Source organism: Psittacula echo, assembly GCF_963264785.1.
Source record: "Psittacula echo genome assembly, chromosome: 6".
NCBI classification, from domain to species: Eukaryota; Metazoa; Chordata; class Aves; order Psittaciformes; family Psittacidae; genus Psittacula; species Psittacula echo.
In genome coordinates, this window is record NC_137743.1 from 73,566,664 (window position 1) to 73,590,760 (window position 24,097).

The following is a 24,097-nucleotide window of genomic DNA, read 5'->3' on the forward strand; positions in this document are numbered from 1 at the left end:
GGCATGTGCCCATGCTGTATCTCCTCTTCAGACTCTGCAGCAGGATGTGCTCAAGCCCACAGGAGTGACAGGAAAACATCTAAAGGTTTCCAGCTTTCATTTCAAAGATTCCTACTAACCCACCTGGTCCAGGAACCCTTCCAGTAACAACCTCAGTCTGGGGCTGAGCCTACAGTGCTGAATTCAGTGGGAGTTTTGCCATCAACTTCAATGAGAATGGGATCACACTTCGGCGCTTTGTTTTGCCCATGTTCGTTCCTTGCCGCGGGCGGGAACCTGTTTGTTTGTTTGCTGCCTGCGCTCACTGCGAACATCAATGGGACTAGCTGAAAGCATTCAAGCCATCAGATTGGGGAAGGCTCCAAAGTTTGTTTGCTTATCTGAACCATCCCAGGCACTCAAATTCCCACAGCTGGGCTGGAAACAATCTCAAGAGAGGTTTTCTCAGGCAGACTCCACAGCTTCCACAAGGGCTGAGCGTGTCCTGGAGCGGGAAACAGTACTTGTGCTTCAGGGAGAAGAGGGGAAGTGCACAGAAGCATGTGAATGGCAAATAGCTTTAAACAAAGAGACTTATTTGCCTTCTTACCAACAGCCCCATCAGAAACTGACTTGATTTTGTTCACGACTAGACCAACCTTATATGACTAACCTTCTTCTGTCCAGACTGGTTTGTATAATCCAGGTGTGAGCCAAGCGCTTGGTTCCAGTATGTGGCTGGAGCAGCTTGAAGCCCCTTAGGCAGGCTCTGAGGAGGGGAAAGGGATGTTGCTTCTCCAGCTGGAACACCTACTGCCCAAAACACTGGGTCAGCATCTCTCTCCCATGTGTTTGCTAGCATGGTGGGATGTTCCTACAGGAAGGCGTCCTCTCGCTCCTGCATTTCTGTCTGATCCAGCCACTAAAAGGCACCAGCATCACAGGTTTACAGCACAGCAGGGGTCAGTTCTGCCGCACTGGAGTCCATTAGGGAAACCTTCTATCAAGCCTGAAAGCAACTCAGATTTGAAAAATGCTTAAGATGACTAGACGTGTCTTTATTGGAGCTGTTTCCATGCTGCCTAGGTGCCTATCCTCTCCCTCCCAGCCCTGCCATGAACACCCTCCACAGCAGCATCCAGCACTGCTATCTAGGCAAAATAGAGCTAAGCAGGAGTCACCATTCAGGACAGTTCTGGGCACTTACACATTCTCTGTTGTCTGTATTAGTTTCTTTGCTTATTTAGCCTTAATGCTTTCACTTTTAAGTTATCCGTCTATGTAGCACTGGGATACCTAATCATCATCACTGAGGTTTTAGCCTAGTATGAGCAGATGACTGGCATAGAAAAGATTCTTTGTGATCATTTTGTCCCACACATGAGCAATTCTTCCCTTCCAGACTGCCCTTCCCAACTTGTAGACTATACCCAGCCAAGCCTTCAACAACTTAGAGGAGAAAGTGCTTCCTCCAGCTGTCTGCTCTGTGCTTGCTCCCTATCAAATGAAACTTGCTGTGGACAGCGACACATTCCCATTTCACGCTGGTTTGATTAATGTGTCTCAGCTAATTGTGTGAAGGATTCCGCTCCTTTCGACTGTGAGACCAGGTTATTGTTCAGCCAATCGTGGCTACCATGTGAAAATGGGGGCTGTTTAGTGTTCATGCACCAGAATCAAAGGAGGGGCATCTTGGACTGGGTCACAGAGCAACACCCACTTCTTTGAAAAGATGTTACTATGCTCTACTAAACCTGTAAACCTCTTGCTCAAAGCACGTCTTCTCCCTCCTCATCTCCCCCTCTTCTTTTCCCCCCCCTCCCATCCAGATAGACAGGCTTCCCCCACCACTCTCTTAGGGTACGAGTGAGAGAGAATGGCTAGATTGTAGATGGGTGGATTTTACATTCTAGGGTTTTTAATATTTCACTTTTATATTTCTCTCGCAGAATGATCCTGCTGAGAGACTGAGAATCAGTGCTCATCATTTCCCCCTCACTGACACTTGAATATATTTTCCCAAGAGAAAACATTAAACAAAAAGAGAAAGACAGAAAGGGAGAGAGAGAGGGAGAGGAGACAGAAAGGGAGAGAGAGAGCTGGCTTTTCAAAGCATACTTCTCAACCTGCCCACATCAAAATAAGAGACAACTGGCCCTTTGAAGTCCAGGACACAGACTTCTCTACCAGTCCATGTGGAAATAAAAGAAGCCAGCTTTATAAATCACACAGATTTCTTACCTTGCCCACATCAAAATCAGGGACAGTGACCTTTAAAAGTGAGGTTTAAAGGCCCCCAAACCAATCTACATAAAAATAAGGACAGTTCAGATAAACTGTGTCTCCAGGTACCTGTTAGTTTTCTCAGTCTGTACCAGGAGACATTGGTCCTTTGCACTGAGGAGTAGAGAATATCAACATTGTCAGCACCTGCAGCAATGAAATCTTCTATCAGCCTAAGATACACCAAGCACTCAGTGAGGCAACTTTGCCACACGTGTACCTTTGCTTGTATACTAGGCCAACGCCAATATTGTTGTAGGTCCTACAACACCACTGTCATAAATCAGCTCAAGGGATTTAGTAACACTGAAGCACAGGATTTTTCCTAATGAGAATTACTGACCCCAAAATTGAGTGGCTAGTGAGTGACTCAGAGATAAAGTTGGCATTCTTGTGAGTTAAATCCTACCTGGGTTATAGTTGGGGACCTTGGAAAGTCCTGGCCAGGTGTCCTCAGTTGAGACCCCCAATACCTATGCAAAAGGAGAAAGAGAGTGAGAAGAGCAATAACTTCTATTTGCCAGTACTCTGCTTTTGGGTGGAGCTGGAGAAATCAGTTTCAATGGAGAGAGACTCTCCTTTTCTGTAAATCCAGCATGGATTCACACTGCCCTGCACGTAAAGGACATGGACATTTCAGCACTTGATTTTGTAGCAGAAAAGGCCCTGCTGAGATGGAATGTTGTTGCTGCTGTAAACATCAGTGAAGGTGTACACATCTTCACTGCCAGGTTACTCCTGCATGTGTTTGCCAACCCACGGGTCACTGCTGAAGGTGTCCTCCTGCACCAGAGCTGCGCTGGGGACTTATTCTGCCCGCTTGCACTGGCAGCAGCCAATATGCTCACAGCAGCACAGGCTGTGAGCTGATGGAAACCCCTGCCATTCTGAGGTGAAAAAGAGGTGGCATGCAGGTCTACAGCAGGTGGTACAAAGCAGTCCAGTGTCTTATCCTGAAGGGTCCAGAGCTTCTGCAGTGTCTTTAGCCTTTACTGTGAATTGTGGGCTTCAGAAGTAGGTCCTCACGGAGCAAAGTCTGGGCCAATAAAGCCTCATTCAATCTCATTTTAGTTGCTGGAATGTGTGGATTTCTGTGATGGCTGCAGTTGTGGATGTTTAGTGTTGTTATTATTGTTACTTATCGCATGCAAAGTGTGTTGTGCCTATTGATATGGATGAGTTGTGCTAAAGTGGTAAAGCCATATATTTCTGAAGAGTTCACAGCATGTGATATGGTATTATAAATCAGTTCTGCTCACTCCAAGCATTCAAAGCTTATCATTCAGACAACCCACAATATTATCAGATTTCCTTAAAAAACAGTGAAATTGTAACATGGAAAATGTCAGGGGTTTTTATTTGGTTTCTCTTCTCCAACATTAGATTTGTCTCACATTAGTTACACTTTGCATATGATAGACAGTTCTTTTTCCTTAAAATGAAAGCTGAGATATATGATATTGGCCTCACAGGAACTTGTGATAAGATTGCAAGAAAACAGGCATCTTTAAAGAAGGAAGAAATACAAAGCCTGGTTGTTGCAGTTGTTATGCATCTGGTAGCTGATTGCTTTTCTCACTCACAGTTGGGAAACAGCTGTGAGGACAATTACAGCTACCTGGAGAAGACAGCCACAAGCAGGGACTTCATCTCACAGCTGGCACAGATTAGCATGGTGGTCTGCGGGGTTCAGTCATGTGAGGATGCTGGAAGGTGGCTTGCACTGGGGGTAATTTGACAGGTCTGGATAAGGCTGCATTCTTGACTGGTGTGCACATCGTGTAAGTAGAGCAGTTCTGCGCAAAGCAAACTCTTGAACATACACAGGAAAGAGACAGTTAGAATTTGAACCTGACTCCAGAATTTGCTCTCTTTTGCTATCCTGGTATCTTTCTGAGAAGCCACAGCAAAACCTCTAAAATATTCTGCATTGAAAATCCAGGTGTGTGTTCTGAAGTTCCATCCCTGCATACATCTGAGCCCTTGTTCTTCACGGTTTCTTGTGAGCCATCAGGCATCAGTCCTAAAGGCATCAGAGAGAGCTGGGGAAGTTCACAACATAGTAAATTCATACTCTCCAGCATCAGCTCAGCACTCTGCCTCTCTCTCTTAGTGAAGAATTTAAGAAAACAGTTATTTGTGTATCTTGTACTTTATGTATAAAGTTTCCAACAAACACTTAAATTTTGCTGAGTTGAGGTATGAAACCATTCAGAGCACCAATCACTGAGTGTTATATGAATATGTATTTATATTTTCCGAGCCTGTTCTTTGCAAAAGATGCTATTCCAACCCATGAATTTGAACCTGTTTTTTAATTTCCAAGGTAATGGGGTAGGTGATTTTTGTTTTCCTTTTCTCTTTTCCCCCAGACCTTTGGTGACAATCCTTGCCAAGTCAGACTATGAGTTACATTTATTTAATTGAAATTAATTACACTCTGGGGGTGGTTTTATATGTTGTGTGTCTACCCTAAATCTAGCTGTTAACTCTCTGGTCCATGCCATTAAACTAAGCAAAATGGTTCCTCTATACTTGCTGGTCTGCCATGCTCCTCCATGCATGCACTTTTTGCTAGAGTGAAAGGTCTTGGTGCAGCTCAGTTGAGTCCACTTTGGAAGAGGCATAGTTGCAGCCAGGGCTGTATTTACAACGCCTGTATTTCAGCAAGCACTTTAAATTGGTGTAAATCATTGTCCTCTCTTTACCCTCTAACTGCTTGTTTCTCTTGTGGTGAACCATATAAAGCAATCAACCTACCTGATTTTGCTCAGTTTTGTTGGGAAGTTATGTTTTATGTAGAGAAGCTTTGCAGCCATTCATTTGTCACTTGTCACATGTTTGGTTGAGCCACAGAAGCATGCTGGTGATATGCCGCAGCCTAATCCAGCCCACATGAGGTCCTCAGCACAATGTTAATCAATAAGATGGGGGTTTGGAATGCAAAACCTATGCCTGATCTCTTGAAATGTAAATGATGGATCTTAAGTTTGTCAGGTTTGTTTACTCTCCATGCCATGGCAGAACTGGAGACACTGCAGTTCGTATCCAGTCAGGCCATTGCCAGCCTCAGCTCCTTCTTCTTTGTCCCCTTCCCATTTACCTCTGCTCCTGTGTCATCCCTTCATGAGTATTACTGCTTAGGCAGCCAGATAAATGAACTGTAAAAATAAATTGTTCTTGTTTAGAGTAACCCAGGGAGAAAACCAGGTTACAGGTTCCCCGGGTCATGGAGCCCCACATTGAGAGGTGACACAGGAGCAGGAATGAGCAGCCATGGATAGAGAGGGGGGATGAAGACTGCTTAAGCTGGCACTTGCTTCTAGAAGAGGTATTGGTGAAATTGCAGTTAGTCAGTCCTGATGATTCAACAGAACAAACACAATTCATAGAATGGGGATTTTCCAGCCCTATATCTACGCAGTGTCTGAACCACCAGTCCTACGTGGGGATAAGCACGCTGGGTGATACAGACTCATGCACACAAATGCAGACAGTCTAAATCAGTGCAGGGTGCCTCCATTATTAGTACATGAAAGGAACTGACTATTAGAAAATGGTAGGAATCCCCATTCTGAACCTCAGACTCTGCAAAATATCTCAAGTTAGGCATCGAAAGCCTCTAAGGAGCTTTGAAATCTTGGCCTAACACAGAGCCTCATTCCAGGCTGTATAATAACATAAAACCTTCTGTGAATGGCACTAATTATTTCATGGCTCTTAAAGCTTCCTCATGATTTTTAAATAAGTTTGGGTTTTTTGCCTTCTATAGCACAAATCCTACTAATCACAGTATTAGTTATAATACCAGAGAAATGACGATAGGGCTATAACCCTCCAACTGCAAAACCACAGGAAATGTATCCAGAGATTTCAGAGCTGTAAGTGGAAGGATACCCTTCATTCACACTCTGGGAAACTCAGCCCTGCCCTGGCTTTCAACTCTATTAATTGGCCACATATAGATTTTTTTTCCCCTTCAGTAATTCTGGAGTTTTTTCTCTACAAAAGAGAAATTCAGCATTTATTTAAAGGGATTGAACTCAAGTCTAAGGACTGGTCCCACCTGTCTGACTTTTTATCACATTCTAGCTGAAAGCAGAGAGGAAAACCAGGCAGGAATGTTTCTGGGTGAAGGGATTAAGAAGGAAAAGTCTGACTTACACAGACTTGAGGCTATAAAGACCTTTCTCACAGTTTCCTGTTTTCTTTGAAAATCCATGTTTGGGAAACACTCTGTGCCGAAAAATAACTCCTTAGGAGGACATGTGAAAGGGCAGACACCTACAGCAAAACCCAAGAGGAATGTATAGGTTGAACTTCCTGTTGAGTCAGTAACAGGGTCAGCAATGAAGGAACATGCAGAATCCACTAGTGCTCATAACTGCCTCAATTCTACCAAACTGCACTAAGGACATGGCTCTGTGTTTCAGTTTCCCCAGCAGAAAAAAGGGCTTAAGAGGCTTCTGAATCTGCCTGCTCTCACTCACTGCTGCCTTTATAAAGTAATTACACACTTTCCATTATGCCAAAGCAGTCTCTAGGGCTGCACAATAAACTGTATGATACAAAATGTTCCAAGTTAAGGATTTCTGAAAAACCTCAGGGTTTTGCCATTTTCAAGGTAGTTTAAGAGCAGTATTAGAGCTCTTTTGTGAGAATATGGTGTGCTGTATCCTACAGCAAGTAGCAGATTTAACAAGAAGGAATAGAATCTGCAGTACCTGCACACCTTTTATGCCTTCTTCAATTTGATGTCACTTTAATTGGCTTTAAATTTTTGATGAGATGACAAACATCAAAGGAAAGTCATTTGATTTACTCCTGTGTCTGTGAGAAAGTTGCCAAATAGAAAATGGGTTACAAAATCTGCTATGAACTTGGCAGATTGGACCAAATTATTTCTGCTGTTCACAGGACCTATCTTAGGACTTCAAAATTAAGCAGGGAGCTGGAGCAGCAGATTCTTCCTCTCTCCCATTTCAGGGTATATTTTACTCACCTTCCAGATCTTCAGCAGCTGTTCAGGAGTACCAGAAGTTCCTGCAAATATTGGCTGGCCCTGGATCATTTCAACAAATACACAGCCTGCACTCCTGCAAGAAAAACAAGGTATTAGCTCATTCACATGCATGACATACATTGTATGATTGTTGGGATGGGCAGGGGAGAGATGAAGATAGGCAATTGTTGGAATGGAAATTTAGAAATCCTGACTTGTAAATGCAAAAATCCCGATAGAAGCTGTAAACCTTATACATATTGCAGCTCAAGTCTGAAAGGTGCCAGTCTGATGCGTAGGTATTGTATACCCACCTCATGTCATCTAGTGAGAGTGTGTGAGTGCGTGTGTGTGTGAAGCAAGGCCGGATGCTGAGTGTCTGTGTATACATAAATACAGGCTTCAGTGAAGACTGATACACCTCTACAGCGTGGTGGTAGGCAAGATGTAGCATTATTAAAAACCTACCGACTGTGGGAAGTCAGGAAGGTTTCCTTTGGGAAGGGATATCTTATACCTCCCTCAATGCTGTTCTAAGCACTTGCAACTGGCTTCTGCTCAAGTTGCATGTAGTATTGTTAACTTCATCCAAGTCCTACAGATTGAAACACTAGAATTAAAAAGCTGACAAGTCAAATAGCATGGGAGCAGACCAGAAGTATGTCACGTTCACATCCCTCCAGGATTATAGAAAAGAGTAAAGCAGTCAAAGTTCCATACAAGTCTGTTGCCATCTCCTTTTTCTCATCAGCACCATCCACTAACTCACACATACACACCCTTCACCAGCAAGACGTGATATCCTTGGAAAATAAACCCACTAAACACTGGGTTTGGTTTTTTTTCCAGCATCAAATAATTTGTTTCCCGTCTCTTTTAATTGATCCTGTTACAAACCCATCCAAAAGGATGGTTGTGGCAGAAGTCTGCAGAATACTAGGTTGTTTCCATGAGAAAAAGGTGCAAAATCAGAGTGATAACAGTAGGAAAGATAAACAGGGAAGTATTGCACACTTTATGGGCTTGAAGAACACATTAGAAGCAGAAACAATCCAGAGGCACTACCCACTAGAATGGTTTTTCCTTCAGGAGATATTATCTTTTCACTGGAAAACTGAAGGCAAGATTCCATTGCAAAAGAACTTGGTGACAACAGCAAATTAAAGTATTCTTAAGTTTCATGCCATTCCCCACTCTTCACTCGTGCCAGAGCAAACCAGCCAGCTTAAAAAAAACACTAAACCCTGCAAAAAGTGTGTAATTATATTCAGGTGAATTAGTCCTATTGGCAATAATGATGAAGTAGTTGTGGTCAGGGTAGACTTACCTTTTGCAAGTATTTCCATATCTTATCGTATGGTGTAAAACTCTGCTCATTTACCTTTTCATCTTTTTTTTCCCAAACTTTTTCTGTGTCTCCCGTCTTTTCACTACGCCTCATCTGAACTTTTCAGGTTTTAGTATTAATCTTCTTTGGCTATAGCAAAATTGAGTCCTTTAAGTTCAAATATTGAAAACCCAGCTTTGACTAACAGGCTCTGAAAGTATTATTTTCACTTGCTAAGCAACAACTGGTAATCTCTTCTAGTCATCTGTACTGCTGTGTTACCCCTTGCACCTTGTTTTTGTACTTCTGTAGATGCTTTTCCTACCTGGCTGTGGTCACTTGAGAGCCTGACATGTGACTCATCTGCTGTATTTTAGCCATGCTTGTGCATCAGGTGATGCCAAGCCTATTTGCAGATCCATATCTGATGCTGTTTTCACAAACATCTCTGCTGCACTTTCCCTTGGTTTCCTATATCCTAACCTCCTAACCCTGAGTCCTGTGAGCTTGGCTTCTTGCTTGTCTAATGCTTTTTCAGGATGCAGGCACCATTGAACTTAACCCGCAGCTTTTGCAATATAGAGGGGTTTTGTGTTTCATAGCACTACAGATCACTAGATATTATTCTGGAGACCACAGATTAATTCTACTGAGACCAGTGTCATACCAACCCTCTGGGGTGTTTTCGCAGCTGATGTATGTGCCTGAATCGCTCACCCTATTTTGCAACCATAGGGCTGCTGTAATCCACTGATTCTATTGCACAAGTTTAATTGCATGTGGTCAAAGCAATTTAGGTATTCTTGATTTGTAGAAAAGAATCAGCTCTGTGTTTTTGGACCAAATGATCCTAATGTTCCCCACAGTTTGGGTTCTGATATCCTAGCTAGAAATAGCCTTTAGACTGGCAACAGCAGAAGCCTTATTTTCCTAGATGTAGCTAGCATTTGCTAAGAATTACCCACAAGCAGAGTCCAAAAATTCAAATCTAATGAAACAGTCTTTTCACTAATAGGCAAGCTGTGAGTTTGAGGAGACGAACAACTTGCGGGTTGTTACAAGTGCACCTTCTGCTAGAACTCTCCGTTGTATTCCTCGTTTATTCTTGTTATTTCTGGAAGCCTTTAAACCTCAGTGTCTCTAATAAAGACAAAACTATCAGAACAACCACAACCGCTGGAAAGGCTTCTTGTTTCCTTTAGCGAGACTCAGCTGACCAGCTGCCTTTAATGCCTGCTTGGTGCTGCATTGATTCATCAGTGGCAATTATCACTGTTTCTCTCTCTTGTTTGTTTCCAGATGAAATACACTTTTCTTTATTTTTTAAAAAATAAAGGCCAGAAGTAGCTAGAACAACTGATGTGCGGGCACCTCCCCCTTTCCCTAGGTATTTTTGTCTATCTGTTGAGGTAGGACTTTGGAAACTAGTGCTAGTCATCATATTAGCCTTTCAGCAGAGGCTTCAACTTTTCTTCTGAGATACAGGATTTACAGTTACTGCTCTGACAGCATTATGAGGATCCTGCTGTTAATGAGGATAATTCAGAAACATTTAAATATTTCTAAAGATTTAGATCTAGTGTTTTGGGTTTTGCCCCTTTCCTTCTTTCCCCTCTGATATTAATTTCTGAGGTAATCTTATCCCTTCCAGTGTATAAGTTTCTCAAAGGTCTCATATAGCTGCCTTGGGAAGGGCTAAGGCAGAGGGAGGGGTCTTTTGGGAAGAGGCCTAGACCTGATGTTTCAGCATGTGCCAGATGCACACATGAACCAAGACAGTGACTGCTAAAGCAATAGGATAGGTATAACTGGTTATAGGAACAGTTAGTGAGCAAAACCAGAGCTGGTTCAGACAGGACGGTTGCGTCTGCCTGCAGTCCCTGAGGTGGGTTTGAACACTGCACTTACTCCTCAGCCTGCAGTGCTGCATTACATAGTGGAGAGATGATTTCATCAGGATTAAGACCTAAGATATCTCTGCAGTATCCCAGAGTTCCTTCTCCACAGTTTTGCTGGCATTGGGGGATTTCAATTACATATTTAACCAGAAATCCTTTCTTGTGTTTCTCACCAAGTGTGGTCTGTACAGTGAAGCCCATAGCCTGTATCTCCCAGGTTGGCACAGGGGGACAATGTGAACCAGGCTGGGGGAAAGGCTGTAGTGGGCTTGCAGACCCACATTAAATGACTCCACAGGAACTTCTATTCTACATTAATCTACCTGGGAAGATTCCTGTGATTATTGGTTTGGTTTTGGTTTTTTTAATGGAACATCATGCAAGGAAAACCTGACTGAAAAGAAGACACGACTTAAGACTCTCATGTTAGCAGCTACAAGTGCAGCACGTGCATGAAACACTTGGTGTTATAAAAAAACCAGAGAAGTCTTTTTGATATGCAGTGTAATCTCCCTGAAACATTATGAAATGTTAGCCTCCCTGAAATCCCTTAATTGAATCTTCTAAAGTCCTGAACAGATAGTGAGGGAGAAAGAGAGTGAAAAAAGATACAGAGAGATTAAAGCAGCTTTTCTAGTTAGGCCAAGAGCGGCTCCTTCTATATCTCTTTCTTCATCTATTCAAGGCCACATTCACTTCCCATGTGCCTCCCACTGACAGTGTTGCTGCTCAAGCACACTAAGCATGAATTGCCATAATATTTTATTTTGTTATAATTGGTTTCTTTAAACCATGGCTTTAACACCCACTGTCTCATGCCGTTACCAAGGGCATTCTGATCTGCCTTCATGTAAATTGCAGCATCCAAAAGACATAGGGCTTTTTTTTTCCTTTCTTCGCAATAGACAAGTAACATCAGTGTGAATTCACATTATTTCCTAATAGACAAAAATTGAACTTAAATGCAGTGTACATCAAGATAATAAATGACTCTTGTTAGAGGAAGTTACTGAATAGAGCTCACTGAAGTACTCTATCCTCTCAGCGTGACATCTTTCTTTAGGGAAAACACTTTGAATGTTGTTATTATAAGGAGGCATTATATACAATGATGTCTATAGTGTGAATGTAGTTCTGTGGGACTCAAAGTACTGTGCTGTTAGAGCTGGTCACAGTGCTGGATGGGATCTTTGTATACCACTCTTACGCTGCTATTCATTACACTAGAGCAGAGTTACGTGTTGGTTTTGCACAGGCAGAAATGCCAGGCTTTCTGTGCACAGCCAGGGCTTTGGACAGGGGTCAACTTTCAGGAAAAAAACCCAACAGGCTTGCACCAGCATCTGTCTAATACAAACCCTCCAATCTGCTATGCAGGCATCTTCTTTAAACTCGGCAGACATTCCTGAGAGACTGTCTGAAGGGGAGAGGTGACAGGTAGTGGAGGAGAGAAGACAGGACTATTTAGACTGGCTTAGCAGCTGGAAGCCATTAGAATTTAGCAAGGTTTTCCTCCTTGGAGAAATCTTAAAGCAATTAAATTAGCACCAGGCCCAGGGAAGTGAACAAACAAAAACTCCTGTTTCCCTGAACTGCCCTCCAGACTTAGGCCATCAGAGTCTCCAGTAAGCTGCAGATCTCTCAAGGGGAATACAGCCTGAGGGGACCTGGAGCTTTGCTGTTTGTAAGCTTACCCAGCCCTCTTCTTGCACATTCTTAAGCTTACTCCACTCCTACCCTTTCTCAGCCTCTGACTCTGTAGAGCAGTTAAGAAAAGCCCCAGTGTGACAGGCACAGACAGAAAATTAACTGGTCTGAAGAAAGGGTGAAGCAGCAATACTATCTACAGATGTAAAACTGCGCAGAAAATGGGTGGTCCCCTGCAACTTCATGAGCTGCATGTTTTCTATGTGTTAAGTCAGGACTATATTGTTGGAAGCAGGGTCAGGCTGGTGCAGAAGTGAGCCAGAAGGGCTAACTAAACACCCAGACCAGCCCAAAAGAACCACTGTGACCCCTATGAAGTCCTCATCCTCTCCTGCTTTCTATCTGCTCTCAGAGACCCCTCTCCCTTCAGCTCTGCAAACATGCAGCTCATTTCCTGTGTTTTCCAGCCGTATTAAGATTTTGGGACACAGCTTGTAAGGTGACAAGGCTTTAACAGAACACAGCTCTTCTATATGAAATGCAGAGTGCATCTGAGACGTGTTCTTTGAGAAGAAGGACAAAGTATCGTAGAAATAATGAAAATCGCAGATACCTTTGTATCTCCAGACTCATTCAGAAACCCTTTAATGCCACTTTTTTTGGCTTTGTTTACCAAGGCCAAAGCCATTGCTGGGGCAGTTGTGGATCCATTGTTTCTTCACAAAGCCATTGCCGTGGAGAGCTACCACTGACTGAGCCGACCATACCAGATACAAAACACTAAGTGCATTAAGCAAAGGTGTTCTGTTGCAAAACCTGAAAGTGCTTCATAAATATTATCAAATTAGATGTTCATAGCTCATAAATATTATCAGATTATGTTTATATAAATCCATGGCTGAGATGTAGTGACATCACTCCCAAAAGCTTCTATGTATAAAACTCCCCACTGCTCACGTTTTAATAGGTGTTAATTTCTCTACTTACAACTGCGTCTACTGTAACTTGGTTGACTTAGTTTAATTCGGGTAAAGATGATATTTCCCAAGGGACCCCAGATGCTTTAAAATTGGTCAGTACCAGATATCTAGATCAGAATCTGTAGCTCCAAGTAACACATCAGGAGGACGGTACCAAAGTGCTGTCACTTCAGAGGAGTATGTCTGTCTGGGGATGGACTTGGCACAGGCAAGGCCTGCAACAAAATAAAGAAGGCTACTCTGTTAGGACAATCCTTCTGCCTGTACAACACATAGATGATAATAATTCAAAAAAAGATGTTATTTTCTCTTGGATATTTAAACACAAGCAATCCCAACGCAGTTTACAAAGTGTGTCTGGAATATACCTCTGGGGCAAATCAGATCAAGCAATATGTTGTGTTTTACAGGGCTTTACCATTTGTGACCGAAGCAGCCATTCCAAACAAATGCCAAGAAAGCCTTTTGGTTTAGCACATTGCTGCGGATTGTGCACGTTACCTAATTTTCTGAACACAGAGGGGTTGATTCTCAATTCCCTTGAAACAATTTTATGTGGCAATAATTGCTCTGTCTCAAATGAGATTGCTCCCTGCACCCATCAGAATAAATGCAAGAAAGGCTGGACTGACCACAGAAATAGTTTCCTGAAGTTTAGTAAGAGGTTATGCTTCTGTGCCTAATTGGCTGTGGATACAGATCTATATGCACACTGTACCTTTGGTCTGAGCAGATATATTAGCAGTATCCAAATGGTGACTCACCAAAGTCTGCTAATTTGAGCTCACCAAGGCAACTGATGAGCAAGTTCTGGGGTTTCAGATCACGGTGAAGAATGTGTTGTTGGTGGATGTAAGCCAGGCCATGCAAGAGCTGGAACATGAAAAGCTAGGAAAAGCCAACAAAAAACTGAATTGATTTTGTGACTTTGCATTGATACATTAACTCTGACCTTCAGGAGAACTCCTGGAACAAAGCAGAGACAAAGCAAGTAAGAAACCAGTAAAAATCTCCAGATGAGTTGAGGTGGCTGAAGAAGGGAAAACTGCAGTGGGTATGACTGCCCTGCAGCTTTCTGAGGGTTTCAGAGAGCAGTACTTGGCCAGGAGGGCAGTTACATTGCAGTCCCTAAGTGCACATTTTGGAAATGTCACTTTTCTTTAGAAGCGGACTATTGATTGCAGGAGCAATCTCGGCTTTCACAACAGCAGAGACTCTGATTTCCTCTTTCAGGACAAAGGCATACAGCCGAGCACAACGAGGGTTTAGACCTGGCAAGTTTTGCCCACCCGAGCCCGCGGACACCAGCAGAGGGAGTGCTGCGGCCGCTGCACACACCACCTCTGCCCAGGGTAAACTGGACCAGGGAGCAGACCTGCTTGATCATGTGAGCTGTTACCTTCAAGCTGGGAGAAAACACAAGGACCTGATTTGAACGGATGTAGCAAATCAGATATCATGAATGGAGCAAGCAAGCAGAAAAGCAAGCAATAAATAAATATCCAACTCCCACCACCATGGCAGCATCCATAAGCCTGGGGTAAAATAAATCGAGCTGAAACAATGTATGAAGTGGGAGAGTGGATGGAAACAAAACACAGCAAAAGTAATTAGACTTCACCAGAGAAGAGATATTTTTCACCAGAAGTTTAATCTGAAGAGGAGGAAAAACAGTGACACCCATAGGTCATTTTTGTACCAGAAAAGAGACCCCGTAATATTCTGTATACTTGCAACATAGTCAATAAAAATCACTCAGAGAAAAAACATTTGGCGGCAAGAATGGCGCAAGCCAGCTGACCCTCCTAAAGGAGGAGTAAATAATTTTGCAATTCAGTTCCTGCTGACAATGAGGATTTCAGACAGGAAAGCAGAGCAGCTGGCTAGTATTTACTCACAGAAATGCCCATGAGTACATGTTACAGCCATGTACCCCATGTGCTTTACAAGTCTGTCTGGTAGCAGAACCCTTGAGATCTGTGCCAAAACTATAACACTGCATCTTGGACATATCTGAGCTTTAAGGATGTTTAAAATCAGAGGCCCCAAGAAACTTCTTTAGAATTGGTGTTGCTTAACAACTATCTGGAAACAGATGTGAACAAGGTGGCAACATTTGAAGATGACAGAAGTATTTAGATTAGCTGTGATAAGAAGTGACAGCGGGGAACTTCAGAGAGATCTGACAAAGTCAGATGAATAGGCGGTTTGATAAGATACAAAGTTATTGTTGACAGCTGTAAGATACATTAACTGAAGCTGCTCAGGAAAAGGACCCAGGCGTTCACCAAGGACATCAGCCCTGAAACCTCAAGTCAGTGCACAGCAACGATCCTGGAAGTTAATTAAATGTGAACACGCATACAAAAGAGAGTAGGAGACTATTACAAAATCAGTCTATAAAGTAAGGGTACATCTTCAGCTGTGCTCAGGTTCAGGCAACCAATTACAAAAAGCTGTGGTAGAAACAAAAGGGATTTACGTGACCATAAGACCATAAATACGCAGAGAGTTCCCAATGAGGAGAAAGTGAGATTTGAGAGGTTTTAAGAAGAGATGAATAATGTATTTTAATGGTAAGAGGATACAAATTTGTGTAGAGGCAGATTTCCCCACCACAAGATGTCATCGTTCACAAAAGCTGCATGTCTTCTTGCAGGCTCAGAAAATGTGAGGAGGGACTAACCAAAAAAAGGCTTTGGAGACTGAGAGGGAGGTTGTTAAATCTTTATGGAAGGCAGCTTTTCTCTAAAGTTTTTGTCATCTATGGAACCAATGAATACCAGTAAGCAATTTACAATGACTATACACAGTAGAAAATAACATTTCCTCATGCTTCAAGGGCTATGGGTCTTCAAAGGAACTCACCTTAATATTGCCTGAATGAAGTCCTCTAGGATTCTGGCCCAGGTACTGTGCTAGATCTGTGCGCTAAATAGAAGAGGAGAACTTGAGGCAAAGCTACTTGTGTGAAATGCTTCTACCAATAATGCCTCTTCTGTAAATGGAAAAAATATGCAACCACTATAAAGGCATCTCTTTCACCTTGGTGAACATCTGATCTGATTCAGAACACAAGGATGTGCTTGAGTGCCGGATTAAATCAGAAACCTGGCTGATGTTATCTCATGCTAGCAGTTTATGAACTGAAGGTGATAGTTAAGAGGATTCATGCTTGTGCCATAATTAATCATAAAGCTGCAGGAACAAGACATAGCCTCTGCATTTTCCTTATGATTTGGTTGACAGCTATCAGCAAAAGCAACAGAAGTAGCAAGATTCATACAGAGAGCTTTTTTTATTAGCATCCTGCTCTCCCCATGAGAGCAACCCGCAGCTGGGCCACGGTGAGCCACTGGGGTCAGTGCCAAATCTGACCCCAACTGGGATGTATCATTATTTCCTATCCTTACTGTGGCTCAAGAACAGTAGTTTTATTGTGTTGTCAAGGCAGAAATGGAGGTAAATAGTGTCTGCCACCCTAGCGAAGACAAGGTGTGGAATCATTTTTGCATGCAGCTGTCATATACAGAAAGAAAAGAGTAAGGCTGTGTGGCTGGAAAGCAAGAGATCAGGAAACAAAATCAATCAGTGCACTAAAGGATTACAATTAATCTCTATAGATATTTCATAATGCAGTAAATTCATTATGCAGCCACTTAACAGTACTAGTATGTTAGAAGGCTGTAAGAGTGAATTTTCCTTTTGGTTCGTAATGCAGACATGAGGTCACTGCACAAACGACTATGAGGAAGTTTTGAAATGGCAAGTGAAACAGAAAGGAGGAACTGTGTACATAACAGAAGGACTAAGTGCACCATGTCAAAACTTTTATGCTGATGTATGCAACTCTGTGGAAACCACTGAAAAGGCTGGCCAAAGGGCGAGAGAGGAAGACCGTGAAAGATGAAGTAACGACCCTTGAATTGAGGAGCAGCCCCCCAGAGCATAATTGGGCAGGCACAAAGTGGCCCCTAGAGAGGGACGGGGCAGATGGTTCTCCTGGCACATGTTAGCCACATATGCCGGAACAACTAGGCGGTGCTTCAGAGATAAAAGACGGAGAGCCCCGGAGTCCATGAGATAGCCGCAACATCAAGGACAACATCACCTGCGTGGGGACACCCGCTTAAGAGCTGCGCCTGCCGACCCGACTCAGCCAAATCCCTCATGAAATCTCTGGGGAAAAGCTCCTTTCTTGGTGTCCTCATGTGCTGCATAGTGGGGTCAATGTGTATGTAATGCGATACATGCTTTGCTGCTTTTATTATAAATGGGCTCAATTCTTTAGTCTTCAGAATCTAACTACCACAACTAGCTCCACAGGAAGCTAGAAAAACAACAACTTATCATGTACTCAAAGACAAATATTAGTGTCTCCTTGGTCTGGGTAATGTCATGAAGCAGTACAACATTGGCATGTTTCAAATGCTTGAGAAGAGAAGCTGGAAAAACACAAAAAGAAGATCAATTTAATCACTGCTGCTGGAAATGGAAGGAGAAGGTGCATGCAGCAAGCCAGTGAGAATAAAAAACTGGGGAGAAATAGTCCAGAATTGGCAGTTCTGTGAGAAGCAGCAACTACTGAGTCTGGAAGAGGATGGAACAGCTCCTTAGAGAAACAAGCATCAGCGCTCCGGGCTCAGCAGGAACCTGTCCTTCTCTCAGAGGTAGGATCCTGCTCTGTCAAAAATAGCAGCTTGCAGTTCCCAGCTGTCAGCTTCTCAGCTGAGGAGAAGGAATTTCTTCAAGGCAAATGCCAAGAGGATGGCTCTGGGAGCTCCCAGAGACAGAATGCAGCAGCCTCCAAACTGTCATTGAGCTTCTCATCCTTCTTCCATCTGCCTCCTGGCACATGCCCTCAGCTGGGCCTCTAGGACACTTCTGGGGAAAGCTGAGTTTCTATCCATTTCCAGCTGCACAATATCAAGGTGTAGAAATGTGGCAAAAGAAATGACTGTAGGTGCTAAGCTGAATTCTGAATTTAGCTCTGTGCTTTTAGCTTGGAGAAAGGATATTGGTTACTTTCTCCCATTTAAAACTCAAAGAGCAGAGATGATGAAGTTACCGAGTGAACAGTAACTTGTTTGTATTTATACAACTTTGGCACATTTTTTTTCCTTCAGCCTAACCATCTAAAAGAATCATTGCAGCCATGTGGCCATGGTCCTTATGTGCTGACATGCCTTTGCCAAGCCTCATCCCATCTAGGGTGTGGTGATGGAAGTGGCAGCACATGGAAGAGTCTCTGCTTCCATGCAGGCCACAGAGCACTGACTGATGCCAAGACAAAAGCTACAGCCTTCTGAGCCTTTCAGCGTTGTGTTAGGTTTGTGATAGTAGTGTAGGCTCCAGCCGACTCTCTCATGAAGGCAGCTTCTCAGCAGAAAGTCTCAAACGTAGTCTTTATGGGGGGAGAGCATTCCCAGCTTCAGTATTTGCTACCTTAGGTTTGAGACAATTGTTGCCATAGCTCTGCACAGAGAAGACATGTGGGGAAGGACTGGAACTGGCATAATTCTGCCTGTAGATCCCTGGCACTGCTGAAGAATCCAACCCGGCTGTTACACCAAAACTGTGCACAGACAGAAGCCCCAAAGCTCAGCAAAAACAGGGGTCCTGACTCCAGATTTAAGCTTCTGACATAGCAGAATAGCCGAACAGCCTCAGAACTGTTTCAGGCTCACTTTTCCCTGCTGATTAAAACCAAATTAGTTTACAGCCAGACCACTCAGTGCTACAAATTTCATTCAGATAAGGCATGGGCATCCAATCTCATTTCTGCTGAATTAGCGAAGCACACAATACAGAGCTTGGGCTGGCCGTGGGAGGCCAAATGAGGTTTGGTCCTGGATAAAAGCTGCTTTTTGTTTTTCAAACAATCTGCAGAAGATATTTAAAGAATTTCATGCTGGCAAAGCAAATTTATACTGGATTAGCACTTTGCATTTTGTGACCGTAACAATTTCACCTGGTTCTAAAAGCCCTACAGCCAGGTATACTGTATTCCACAGCTGTGGCCTAAGCATATGTCAGTACTGAGACTGCTGAGCAGCAAGGGATGCCTGATTCAGCATAACGGCTGGGAACAGCACAGATTGTAAATTAGTTCTTGTACAGAGCTTGGTGCTGCTGCTGCTGCAGCTGAACTGCCTCTAGTACTGATGCTAGTCCATTTAGCTACCACCAATGTTTCCAGTGCACGGCAGCTCATGCTCTGCATTGCATCTAATTGCTTATGAACCCAGTAAAGATACTCTGTCTAGATCCTATCTGCTGTGGAAAAGGGCTGCTAACCTGGCTCTGCAATACCTCAAATTCCCCCATATGACCAGAGCTGTTGCTCCAGCGGAGTAGCATGGAGGATTCACAGTAAAATGGAGAATTTAGCCCCTGTGCCTGAATCAGGCCTCTGGGAACTGCTCCTCACTTGGTTGCTTCTACAACTCCCTGCTGGGGTGTCAGGTGCTACAGCCAGAACTGAGCTTTAAAGGCATTTTGTCTCTGTGGGACTTCCTGGGGTGAAGCTGCTTTTTGTCACAGGAGTACCATTCCTCCAGGGTAGCACAGAATACATTGTGTTAATAAATCTTGTGCTTTGTTTGCCCTACTGACTTACATTGTAAATTTGAGGTGTCAGATGCTGCAAGGCTCAGCAGTACACAAAAGATCTACTTAAAGTAGACCTTTCATAGGATCACCCTGGTTTTCTCCCATAATGAATGAAGTTAAGGCTCTCAGCCTGTCCAGTAGAGCATGTTAAAGGGGTGCTGATCTTTAGAGCATCATTAGTTCTACGCAGATAAAGCTTTTAAGGCTTATTTTACTGGTGGGCTGTATAAATGCAAAGCAAAAGCACCACAGCAAATGAGTGTATAGGAAACTGTAACACAAGCCATTCTGTAAATAGGCGTATTTAGGTATCTCTCTGCTTTCCCAGAATTGGACTAAGGACTTTGTAAACTTTCTTATCTTAATTACACTGTTATAAACCTGGAGTGCGTCCACTGACTTCTCTTGTTATTCTTAGCTGACTGATATGAGAGTCCTTCTATACTATGGCTGTTCTGTGAAAGCTGGCACATCTGGTCCCAGACTCTCTATCCCAGCCCTAGTTTTGAACTGCAATAACACGTAAAAACCAAAATACGTGTGACCTCTTACATTGATTGCTCTCACTAACACCAGACAACAGACTGGCACAAAGGTTGCATGTTTCTGTGTAAGGAAGAAATCAGATTATGATCCTCTTGGGATCGTAGAGCAGACAAAAATTGAAGCTTTAATCAGCCAGGCAGTTTATAAACTTGGTCTGTGGGGACATGTAAATACATTAAGCCAAAATCAAGCACTTAAACAAAAGTATTTCTTTCTCAAAGAAATTGAGAGAGCTGCAGACATTTTGCCAGTGCTCTACAAAGTCAACTGATAGAAATAATTTCTCAGGCAGCTGAAATTATAGCTGTTATTTAACACCAGTTTTATTGAGAGCATTTCTTTTCAGATTGGGATCAGACCTGAATGCTTCAGGTATCAGCCAGATTGTTTGTGGTAAGAGCAAGCAGAGACCTGGTACAAAGGGCACTTCTAGTCCACAGCTGCCCAATGCAACAGCGGCAAAACCTGCCATGCAGCACTAGTGTACAGGTGCTGGAATGAGAAAGCAACTACGGAGCAGGCAAGAGGTGTAAGAAGGCCCCTACACTGCTAGAAAGGACATGCTCTGGCTGCAGCCGGCACAATGATGCCCCTTGCTCTTCATCCATGTTTGAAGCAGCTCTTTCTGCCTTACTTTCCCGAGTGGCTGTAAAGGGCACTCCCTCCTCTGCCTCCAGCCGGATCACTTTCAGCACCACCAACTGGCCGTCAGGGCAGAGTGGTGCTTGGCATAACAACGTTAACGGTCTCCCGTTAAGTGCTCCACACTTACCCAGGCAAAATTTCTAGGGCTCACTCTCCCACTCAGGCCAAGCTCAGAGGGAGTTACAAACCACCTCCATCTTGTCCATTAGCAGTGGAACAGGAGCCAGCCTGCTCGGCTAGAGTAGCATCGTTCTGCTGGCTGGGTATTGTTAGAGCATGGCTTTGGGCAGTGTTCCCACTCTGCCCTCTCACAGTTTTCCTGCCCCTGCGTGATGGCGGCATGGCCTTATCCCCAGTTTTTCTGTCATGCAGGGATCACTCATTTAAAGGAAAACGCTCATTCCTTCCCTAGTGCAGCCAGACAATTTTCTGGCATGCTGCTGCGGAGCACAGTGTCTTTGTAGAATCCAACGGCCATAGTGGAGGAGCTCCTAGAGAAATTCGGATAGAGCTTTCGAGTATCCTCATTAAAGGCAAAGGTGGACTTTCAATTTGCCTTTATCTCCCATAATAGGTGTTTTCAAAAGATACTGGGAAGGCAATAATGGCACCAGTGGTCCTTGCTTATGTGCTGATCCCTTTGTATGTAGTGGCACAGGATCCTTCACAGAGCTTCTCTAGATGTACATAGGACATGGCAGCTCCAAAAGGCATGCTGGTCTCTGTTTCATGAAGAAATTGGTATGTGTTTTAGATTGCTGGGTAGAACAAGAAGCTACTAGCATGTCATTCAGTAATGAAATTCATAGCTGGAATAATCACAGGGTGAAATATCTGCTGTCTGGCCCTATGCACACTGCACACTCACCCATTTGAAGCTCTCCACAACATTCTGCTCCTGGAAAGGATCAGTGTGACTCCAAGGCCTCTGCATCCTGGACCTCCAACTCTGGAGGGTGTGAAGCTGCCAGGGCTGTGGCAAGGGTAGAGGAAGGGGTGCACTGGTTACATCCAACAGTTGGCACAGGAAAAGAAGGAAAATTGTACCACTGGTACCCCATAATGTTAGTGATGTGTATCCTTTCTCCTTGACTGCACTGGCTTTGAGCACTGCACATCATTTTCATCTCCCTCCCCACCAGTCACAGATCTCCAGTACAGTTTCTCAGCTCCATTTGTAAGGGACGCAGGTACCTGTATGCCCCTGTCTTGGTAAATGATCGCGATCACCCTGAGAACAAAGATAAAACTGCCTTAATTGCAGAGGACACTTCTACGAGTAACATTCTAAATGCGTGTTATTCTTTCTTACCCTTGATTTATTCATCTCTAGATAGCAATCTGTTAGGGCACAGACTAAAAACCAAATGCAGGAGCGAAATTTCAGGAAATCTAAATTTATGCCTTCTTCTCTTCCTTAACACCCTCCTCCCTGTGCTGTTCTAATTTACACAGTGTGTTAATTTGGCCCATACAGCATAACAGTGCCATGAACAATACAACTATAAAAATAGTAGTAATGAATGCAGGCAAGCTGCAAGCTCCTCCTGAGCAGCCACATTGGCTGGGTGCCTGCATTATCGTTGGACTCAAATATAACAGGATTTGTAATCTATGGCATGCTGCCTCTTCCAGAACTGTAGGTTGTTGGCTCCCTCCCTGTTTTACAATCTCTCACTGGCACAGAACTTGCTGGGGTGCCCTCTTCTCCCTGTTCATCACATCAAAGGCATTTATTGTCATCTAAGGCACAGAGTCCTCCTTCAGTAGCTTCCTAAACCTGAAGCTGCAAAGTTTGATGCTGTCTGGTTACGTGCAAATGTGAATGTTTTGCACTCCCACAAACAGAAGAACTCAGGTTTAACATATCTCAATGCAGAATTATCACTGTGTGATATTAAATACCTCTGCTGTAGACGCTGCTTCTGTGTGCTGAAGGCCTGAGATATGTTGGGAGCCCCTTCTCTCTGAACAGCAGCTGCAGCCTCCTGTTCTGACAGCACTTACGCACAACAGGTCTCCCATGTTGTCCTGTTTCAGTTCAGATGTACCTGTTTTTCTCCCCTTTGCTCCTCCTCATCCATCTGTCTGTAATAAGAGCTCATATGACTCGTATGAGGTCTCTGCCTCAAGCAGTCTTGTGATTTCTGCAGTTTTTCTTTGGAAGTCCAACACTCAGTGAGCCAGCTTCACTCCTGGAGTAGCTCTATTGATTTTAGCTCATTTGGCATGTGTGCTCCATAAACAGCCAACATTTTTTATACTTAAAGATGGAGAAATAAGCAGTAAATTCAAACTTTCTGTGCTTTCAAATTTATTTCACTTAAGCAACTCTCAGCGTAATATGTTAGGTAATGAAGTGATAGGTTTCATACAGGAACAGACCTTGACTTACCTCCATGTCTGTAGCAGTTACTGTTCTAGGCATTAACCTTTAGCCATTAGGCTTTAAGTTGAGCTATCTGAGCAGTGTGGCTGAGCTGTGGTTTCTCCAGGAGCTGTACATCAACCTTGCTTTGGTATTTATGTTCTTAATCATGATGTGGTGGCAATGTCAGTGTAGGGAGCTGTCTGTCCCCGTTGGATCATTTGTCTAAGGGATGCAATGAGTTTCAGCTGGTAGAAAATAGGCTTGTCAAAATAGCCAGATCAAATAGATTAATCCAGCCTCAAAGAGATTTAATCAATTATGTGCTAAGCAGGCAACGCATAGTGGATTTACACTGGATGTGGATAGACAGAAGTCCCCTTCTTTCAGTCCCCCGTGAGTAGGACTTGCTGTGCAGCTTCCTAGGACTAACACCCAACCCACACTGAGAAAATGCTAGCGAGGGGTGAGGGAGCAGGCATCATACCATGGAATTTTTATGCCAACCCCTTAGGTCCTTCAGTTTTCATTTGTATGCATGATATGAATTCTCCCTTTTGCTTCACGGTTTTGGTGCCTAAGAATAACACTCTTTCCTTGAGCAAAAGGACATATTTTTAAGCAACAATCTCCTGGGAAGACAGGAACAATTTCTGTGTCTCATTGCAACCAAACTACCCAGCCTTTGCATGGCAGGAAGGAGCTAACATACCTGGAAGGCTTGATTTCTTTCACATGATTTTCTTTTTCACTTACCAGTTAGCCATAATTTGCTAAATATCTATCATCATGAACCTCAGCCTTCTAGTT

The 24,097-nt window shown here is 43.5% G+C and overlaps 1 protein-coding gene across 1 annotated transcript in view; it reads right to left on the bottom strand.

The window, feature by feature from the left end:
• The window catches only part of CDK15 (cyclin dependent kinase 15), a gene marked incomplete at both ends in the record, with an annotated part of 35,868 nt that extends 12,548 nt beyond the window's left edge, over window positions 1–23,320 (bottom strand). The window contains 11 exon segments of the mRNA XM_080622046.1: window positions 2,672–2,735; window positions 7,265–7,358; window positions 13,217–13,331; window positions 13,881–14,004; window positions 15,985–16,047; window positions 17,467–17,561; window positions 20,909–20,975; window positions 21,534–21,548; window positions 21,550–21,641; window positions 21,784–21,892; window positions 23,315–23,320. Of these exon segments, the coding sequence (XP_080478172.1) occupies window positions 2,672–2,735; window positions 7,265–7,358; window positions 13,217–13,331; window positions 13,881–14,004; window positions 15,985–16,047; window positions 17,467–17,561; window positions 20,909–20,975; window positions 21,534–21,548; window positions 21,550–21,641; window positions 21,784–21,892; window positions 23,315–23,320 (844 nt within the window).
• Window positions 23,321–24,097: the final 777 nt, after the last annotated feature.